Source organism: Vigna radiata, chromosome 3 (assembly GCF_000741045.1).
Source record: "Vigna radiata var. radiata cultivar VC1973A chromosome 3, Vradiata_ver6, whole genome shotgun sequence".
NCBI lineage: Eukaryota > Viridiplantae > Streptophyta > Magnoliopsida > Fabales > Fabaceae > Vigna > Vigna radiata.
This window is the reverse complement of record NC_028353.1, coordinates 8778026-8787605: the sequence shown is the minus strand read 5'-3', so window position 1 is coordinate 8787605 and position 9580 is coordinate 8778026. Positions and strand designations below refer to the sequence as shown.

At 25.9% G+C, this 9580-nt stretch overlaps 1 protein-coding gene across 1 annotated transcript; it reads right to left on the bottom strand.

Annotated features, from left to right (window-relative positions):
* Positions 1–4201: 4201 nt before the first annotated feature.
* LOC106756991 (mannan endo-1,4-beta-mannosidase 1-like) lies at positions 4202–5834 on the bottom strand. Its single transcript, XM_014639579.2, has 5 exons — positions 5488–5834; positions 5213–5407; positions 4971–5090; positions 4686–4891; positions 4202–4613 (listed from the first exon to the last, which is right to left on the bottom strand). The coding sequence occupies exons 1-5, from the start codon at positions 5815–5817 to the stop codon at positions 4259–4261; spliced, it is 1206 nt and encodes a 401-aa protein (XP_014495065.2). The 5' UTR covers positions 5818–5834; the 3' UTR covers positions 4202–4258.
* Positions 5835–9580: the final 3746 nt, after the last annotated feature.

Below are 9580 nucleotides of genomic sequence, written 5' to 3'. Positions count from 1 at the left end.
ATTTTTACTATTATTATTTTTATTTTAATTATTATATTTTAATTTTTTAATATAATTATATTAAATAATAATTGAATTTTAAATTAAATTATTATTAAAGTGGTGTAGAATGCTTTTAATAAGAGAGAGAAAAAGTAAAAAGAATGTAAGATAAGATGTCAGAAGGTTAAAAATGGAATTTTTGGAGGTGCAGGATGAAGTGTTGGAGGTGTAGGATGAAACACTCATCTGTCAGTCCAAACCACAACCCAATGTTAGTCTGCAAGCCCAGCAGTCCAACACAGCTTGCCACCGCAACCTAGCTGCAACCACCACGACTTCGCTGCCAACCACCACGCGTAACTGTTGCCGTTGCCCTCAAAACGACGACGAGAAAGCTAACCCAAAACGAACCAGAAACGCCATCCCCATACACAGAAACAAAACACAAATCCCTAATTCAAAGCGAATGAACCCTCTATCTCAAATCAGAAGAAATCACAGGAACCCTAAAGTGCGAAATCGGAACACGAATCACTCAGCAGCAGCGCCGGCCTTCCTCGCAACACGTTCACACCCAACCTGCGTCCTTATACGAAAATAGGAAAAATCCCTAAGCTCAAACGAAAAACAGAGGAAGGTGGAGGGGAAGGAACTTGCACTGCGAATCCGAACGGCCAGCGTCCTCACTTAGTCGTCACGAACTCGTAACACCATCGCTCCATCATCGCCTCGCCACTGCTCGCGGAAAAGGAGAAGAGAAAGGAAAGAACTTCCTTCTGCCGTGCACGTTCAAGACAAGAGAAAATAGAAAGGAACAAAATGAGTCACTGCAAGCGTGACCCCCCCTTCCAAAAGAATGAGAGCTGGGCCCTTAATTGGGTTCATGGATTTAAGCCCACTCAAGTTCACTCTGAATCAAGTTGGAAAAGAATCTAGGCTTCTTCAAAAATAAAAGATTTACCCTCTGATTAAGTTTCTAATAAACCAGAAACTTTTATTAACAAAACCCTAAACCTAATCAACCCCTGATTTACCCAAAAATCCCAAAACCTTGATTTTAAGGTTAATTATGATTAGATGAAAACCTGATATTATCATATCCCTACAAAAAAATCTAAATCTTTTGAAAGAGAATTCAATCACGTGAATTCTTATTGAAGAAGAATTTATAGAATTCAATTAAATACATATATGAATCTTCATTAATTAAATACAATGGTTGAAAAGCTAACAATGGATTTCAAGATCATATAATTATAGCATAAACATTCACGCAATAAATAAATGAATACTCAAAATCAACAATACCATCACATTCATCATATAATAACACAAATGTAAGCTTCCCATACCTTAGCCAATTATAGAGCATGAATCAGTAACAGGTCTTCACACTTTTGCTATATCTTTTAAAAGAAAAGATTTCTCTTTTTCAAAGAAAGTTTCTGACTTACATTCTCTTTCTCTATTCTTAACGTAATCTCTTTTCCTTTCTTTTATAAACCCCTTTTTATTTTTATTTTAAATAAATCATATTATAATTAAAAGAAACCACCTAGGTAGTGCTCCCTATAATATCTCAAGCGGTTTTACAAAAAAATAACTTCCTACCTTTTTTTTTTTAACTTATATTATTTAAAATATTTTTTTCTTTATTTTCCACACCCTTATTTATAACTTCAACACCTCAATTACCAAATGGAAAGGACATTCTTGCCCTTGAGAAAATATAAATAAAATCAAACAAATGTTTCACATGAACATCTCTCTAAAATCTGAACACTCTTACATTCAATCCTAAATAAATATTTTTAGCAACAAGCCAACACATCACAAATTTAACAATCAAACGGTAACAAGTGTTACACTTATATCAACAAAATAAATAAATAATATAGAATTTTATATTCTTCTCAAGACTTGAACACCAACTGAACTGCACAACACCTTGTAATATCATGTAAATTTTAATAAAACATATTTAAGATTTGTTTATAAACTCTACATTTTCTCGGATCTTACAATAAACATGCTGCAACTAAAAATGACTTGTCCACTTGCAATTTTTAAGCCAAATTTATGGTTCAAAGGGACTAAATTGACACAAATTGCAAAACATGTATACACTTTTAAAAGCGGGTACTAAACTGAAAATTCCCTCTTGGGAACCAATTAAGGATTTAAGCCTAAAATCTATTATTAAGAAATAAAAATAAAAATATTAAAGGGGACATCAAACTCACGTAAATTAAAAAAAAAAAAAAAACCTAAGCCAATATTAGGCATTACATCAAACCAATAAAAATGTTGTTTATTAGTTAAAAGGTTAACTAATATTTGATTTTGGGCTATTACTAGAAGTTGGCCGGATTTTGGGCTATTGGATGTTAGGCTAAAGTGTTTTTTATTAATTAAAGCCTTTTCTTCCCTTACATACAAAAAATAGATAATAATTGATTAACCAGCCAGACAACTCTATTTTTATTTTTAAATTAAAAATTAAAAACTAAAATTAAAATAATTTAAAATAGTAATTTTTTATATTATATTGTGTAGAAAATAAATATACATAAATACTAAAATTTGAATTATTAATTATAAGATGTAATTATTTTAATTTATCTTACTGAAAACATTAATTAATTAATTAAAAGTTTAAAAATTATTTATATAATTAAATGCATTTTAATATTTATTTATACGTTTTTATACAAATAAATTTCAAAAATTTAAAATTAAAAAATTAATAAAAAAATTGACAGAACAGCATGCTGGTCCGTCCTATGATTGGATAAATTACAATACTAATCTGTTTTTTCAGTAGCTTGCCAATCTGACCTGAACCATTTTGGGCAGATCTAAAACAGATTAAATCAAAACCGATCAGATTAACCTATTTTACCACCCCACCAATGACACAAACAGTTAGATATAATAAATATTTTTTTAATTTGTTATTAAGTTTATATAACTTTATAGAAACTATTTTGTTTTGATCTATTAAAATAGAATATGAGTTAACTATGATAAGAATACGTGAAATTATTAACTATTGATTCATTTATATTTAAATAATTTGTTTTCGTTGGCTCAATGATTAATACGTTTGAAATAATTTTATATATGATAGGGTTCATTTTATTAAAAAAAATATGGATAATTTAAATACAGTTTCATGATAAAAATAATAAAACGTTATTTATTACAACTAATATATAATGATTTTATCAAAATAACTTATTTATTCAAAATGTTTAAAAATTAATATATTTTATATATCAAATCATTCTAAAGAATATTCAACGTATTTTTTATCCTAATTATTTTTATTAATATTGTTATTGTTATAATTTAAATATAATTAATAAAAATTTTATGTACTTTAAAATTTATTATTATAATAAAATATTGAATAGTGATATAATAAATTCACGGCTACAGATTCTATTATAGCAGAAAAATATGCAGTCATGGTATTCAAATTTCAAAGGTTACTATCTACAATAGAATCGACAGAAGAGGAACTGAAATTACTACTGTATCCTTATTTGATGTGATATACCTTCATCCATTTAAATGCTCTGGAACTTGCCTCCATTAAATCATTAAATCCATTTAACATTTTTCTTTTAGTTCTCCTAATACTAAATCATTTTTAAGAAACTTTTTTTGTTTCATTTGTCCAATAAAATGGGGTATAGGATGATTGGCCCTGTGTAAGAGAAAATTGAAAATATTAAAATAATGATAGAGTGACACACTTTTCCATTTATTTGATACATAATATAAAAGTAAAATAAAAAAAATAGAAAAGAAAGAGAATAAAAAACAAAAAAGAATAATATCTAATAAATCTAAAAAAAATTATGTGTGAAAGTATATTTTTCAAAATCATATCATAACCTATTTTGTCAAAGGACAGGTCACGAGCACAACTTTTTTATTACTATTTTTAATTTTAGAATTTTGATTTTTATGTGTTTATGTATATATTAAAAACATACGATAACTATTTTGAAGTTTTAACAGATTAATAAAGTCTCTAATAAAATAAAGATCTCCTCATGTTGTTCCTTTCTTTCTGTTAAGTGATAAATCATCTTTGACTTCTTAAATTAGAAAATAAGTTTAAGAGACAGAGTAGAGAGGAATTTATGGCAACCAAAAGAATATTACAAACCCTAAGAGTGCAAATCAAACATGTCATATTTTTGTTATTGCTATAGTTTGTAGACGATAATCATTTATTTGATTTAAAGAGAAATACGACATATGACTATCGAATACGAGACATCCTTAAAGATTGTTGGGCGATGATTTTGGCAGTGGAAGGATTCCGTTGAAAGATGATATCATAACCATCAGCCATGTTATCCATTCCTTCAACAAATAGTTGCCAAAAAGCTGAACCAGCACATGCTCCCCTCTGCCTAGCGCTGCCGTATACCCATTTGTAAACTTTTGCATACAATCGGTCCCTTTTACCATTGCTGTATCCTCGAAATGCTTTATTTAACCCAAACTCCGTAAGAAGAATGGGCTTTCGTACAACATTTTTTGCATCTTCAATATGCGTGCTAACCCATTTTTCAGTGAAGACATCTTGATGTGATTGGTTAAACCGCGCCATCCTGCACCAAAAACCAACCATCAATTCACACATATATTATAAAGTTTGCATTTTTATGGAAAACATTTATTACCATTCATCAGGGTAAGCATGAATGGAAGAAAAATCGATTTCAGGAACTAGGTTGTTAGAAATGAAATCGGTTCCTGTATGGTATCCATCAGGATTGATCAGTCCTCTTTCTGGCATTGAATTACCATAAAACCCTTCAAGCCCTACTTGCAGTAAGTGTTTGTTGTCAATGGACTTCACATAAGCAGCCATCTCACTCACCCAATCCTGTAAGTTAATAAACTTTCTTTTCATACATCATAATCACTTTTTTTTTCTTTTTGCAATGACAACACAATAAAATTACCTGAACTTGTTTCCCGGAAAAGTCTGAAGAACGAGGTTCATTCATGAGCTCCCACGAAAAAATGGTGGGGTCATCCTTGTAGAATAATCCAGTCACTGTGTTTTTTCTTGTGAGCACTGTCTGCATTAGATACAGTAATTAATTAGAATATTTTTATAGTGCAGAGGCATTTTATTTTACATTATCGTTTAATGAAAAATAATAACAGTTGAGAATGCATGTGCGTATTTATCATTCTTTACCTTGACATGATTTTTGTAGAATTGCTTAGTCATGGAGTTAGAGAAGAAGTCATCTTCAGTGCTTACGTTCTGACCACGTTGTTTTGCCCATTGAACATACTGATTCTTTCCACCCAAATCTTTCCAATTATTTACCAGGCTTAGAATCAATCGTATCCCATACTTTCCTGCTTCTGATATCACAGCATCCAATGCCTGCAAAATCATACAAGGTGACATCTTTGAAATCTGAAAGCATGTGTGAATGAAAAGCACAAGGATTAACGATACAGTACCCTGAAAACATTCTCGTCGTAAATACCAGGTGAAGTTTGAAGGGCTCTGTAACCTCCATCATTGAATGCCATGGTTCTTGCTAAGTTTAAACCATGTTGGGAAGCTTGTTGAAAAACTGCAGTGACCTTAGAACTTGTAGATGGGTCGGCTGCAAAAGTCATTAGCCAATATGCATTGAATCCGTTGAAGTAGTGTGGCTTCCCATTTAGAAAAAAACGGGTGCCATTTCGTTTAATGAAATCTTTAGGTCTTTGGGCAAATATTCTTTTTTCAGGAATATCAATGCAATTGACGTATAGACTGATGCACAAGATCATCATAAAACTCATCAAGGCCAAGTTTTGAAACCCCATGACTTCTTCCCAAACCCCAAAACCCAAAAGTTAAACTTGCACAACCAAATCAAAATTAAAGATAGAGAAAATGAAGGAATGGTTTTAAAAGATAAAACTAGAACATTAGGATGGAGTTTAAATAGATGTGGAAACCTATACAGGACAAAAGTTACTCATATCTATTTCTGTCGCCCTTGCATCATATTTCTTTTAACGAAAATGATATTTTAAGACTAATTTTTCACACTATTTTAATACTGCAAACGTGTCAAAAATGTGATTAGACGATTTCAAATTAAAAAAACTGAGATAAATGTATATTTGGAAGAAAAAAGTTCAACCACATTTTAACACGTATGCAGTGTTAAAATAGTGCCAAAAAATTGATGTTAAAATATCATTTTCCATTCTTTTAATAAACAAACACGTACAAATACACACAAAATTCAAAGGAAGTTATAGTAACCTTTTAAAGGACATGTCAGTGGGTTCACTCGTTAACTTTTTTTAAATTACTCTATTAAAATTTGAACTTATAAGTATTAACAATTTAAGTTACATTAAATAATTAATATAATTAATAAATATATATTTTAATAACTTTTTATTTTAAAAAATACAATCCAATGAAGTCATGACAAAATGGTGGATTAAAAACTTAAATGAAAAACAAAATAAATAACACGATTATATATAAAATCAATTTAAAAAACATATAAATAGATACAAATCTTAGGCTATAGTTGGTTGTGTAAAATTGAGTTAGATTTCAAATTTATCTCTTAATATAATATTAAAGTTGAATTAAAGTATAACCTAATAAAATTTGATGTTTGTTGAGTTTATTTTATTTATTGTCGGATCATTCATTAATATCTAGTCATAGATTAGATATATATACTTTGACGGAAGAATATGTACTGAAAATCTTACATTAACCGAAAATAAAACAAATTCGCAATATATATGGGCATAAAAATTATATTATAGACTCATTAATTCTGTAAATATAATTAGACTTAAAATTTATTTTTTAATACTTTAAAAAAATTTAAATTAACACAAATGTTTGTCCATATATATTTTATTAATTAATGATTAGATATAAATTAAATAAGTATGTTCATTTATAACATTTAATTATTTAGAATTAAATGTTCATTTATAACATTTAAAGAATCAATATAATATAACGTTTAATTTTATTAACGGTCAGTTACGAAATTAATTTAAAAATACAACAGAAATAAAACGTTTAACTGACATACAGTATACAAATGGTTTTTTTTTAATTGTTAACCACAGTTAATGTAAAGAGTGCACATAATATTAATTATTTTTTATACTACTTTTTCTCCTTTATGATAATTCATTAATTAGTTACTTAATAAAAGTAAATTTAAAAAATGCATTTTAATTTTATTTTATAAAATATTATTATTTAATAATAATAATAATAATAATAATAATAATAATAATAATTTCATCTTAAAAAATTACCAACAATAAAACATATTTATATCAAATTATAATAGATATATTTTTATCATTGATTATTTTTCCTATTTTGTTTGTAAAATTTAAATTAATATTACCCAATAAATAATAATACTAATAACGTCTTTATAGAATTTAATATAAAAATTATATTTAATAATTCATTTCAAATTTTTAATATATATATATATATATATATATATATATATATATATATATATATATATATTGTTATAAAAGACACACTTTGTAATATCATAAATCTTGTTTTATATTTTCCTTAATTTATTTTAGTAATATGATTAGTTTATGAAATTTAAAATCTTTAAACCAATATCTAAAATGTCAACTATGTCTAATAGTTTAATTTAAACAATAATAATGATAAATATGTTTATAAATATACGTAATAATTAAATATAATACTCAAAATACCAAATTGTACAAAATTAGAATTATTTTTAATATTAAAAATTTTCATATACTCATATAACTAATATAATTTTTTTTCTTAATATTTTTTATTTGAATTTTTAATTTATTAATCAATATTGTTGACCATTGTAAAAAAATAAAATATCTTACGTTAACTTCTTTTAAATAAGAAATTAAAAAATATACATTTTAATCATATTACATTCTTAAAATTTATTTTTAAAGTAAGACGGTGTTTAAAATAAATAAATAAATAGTTCTTTTAACGTGTGTCCTCACACACATTTTAACAATTATTAAAAAAAATCTATGTTAAAGAATGACTTATATTTAAAGTTTACCATTTTTTATATATATATTTTATTTCTATTTACTTAGTCATTTAATAAATTTAAATTTAAAAATTATATTTTACTTCTATTTCTTAAAATAATATTATTTAAAAAATAATATATATTTATTGATAATGAAATACAAAAATAATTGTTACGAAATAATTTTGTCTTAAAATACTTATCAATAAAAAATTATATTTATCATGTTTATATGAAATAATAATATAAATATTTTTATTAAATTAATTTTATCTAATAAAAATTGGCATGATATGATATGTACATAAAACTATGTATAAGGTTTTTGATAATTATATTTAAAACATAATAAATCAAAATATTATATTTAATAATAAATGTTTAAAATATTTATACGTAATAAAAAAAAGTTACACTACTTTTTACTTGATTTCAAAAGTTTAAAATATATATTTGTAATAGAAAAATTATACTTAATATTAAAAATTATGTTTCACATTGTTTAATTCTTTTTTTACTATTTTTAACTTCAGAATTTAACAACTTATATTTTTAGTAAATCTGAAACAAAATATAAAAGTTAGCATATTAATTTTCTTGAAATATACTAATAATGTATTTATATTGTCATTAAATGAATATTAAAACATACATTAAACCTATACTGATTAGATGAGTTTATAAACACACACTAAATAAGTATAGAAAAAAATTAGACGAATTTAATAATACATATGAAATAATTTTGTGAATACATTAATTAGATGAGTATAAAAAAATTTAAACAAGTCTAACAATATACATTATACAAATATTTTTATATACTAATTAGACAAGTATAGAAAAAATATTAGACGAGTCATTCAATTCATTAATTAAACAAATATAACAAAAATTATTAAATGAGTCTTGCAATGTACATTAAACCACTTTATTTATACATTGGTTAGATTAGTATAACAAAAAATTGTACACAAATATAGGAATATACATTAAACAAATTTACATATATTAATTAGACAAGTATAGCAAAAAAACAAACGAGTCATTCCATTAATTAATTAAACAAATATAACAAAAAAACATCAAATGGGTCTATTAATACAATGATTAAACAAGTCTAACAATACACATTAAACAAATTTGTCCCTACAATTAGTAAATAGGTATAACAAAAAACATTATATACATTCATTACACGAGTCTAAGAATATTCGTTAGAAGAGTATCCAAACATTTGTTTGGTACAAACAAAATCTCACATATAGACATAGGTTTATATACGCATAAGATATCTTGGTAAGAGGCCTTATGGAATGGTAAAAAGTAAACCTATGAGGACTTGGTCCAAAGCAAACAATATCTTACCAGTGTGGAAATTTAATAATACGCATTAGACACATATTAAATGTATTTGTCCATACACTAGTAAGGGTGGACAAATCGAACTGAACTGTACTGCACTCCTAAAAACTGATCTGTAAAACAGTTCAGACAAACTGAACTGAACT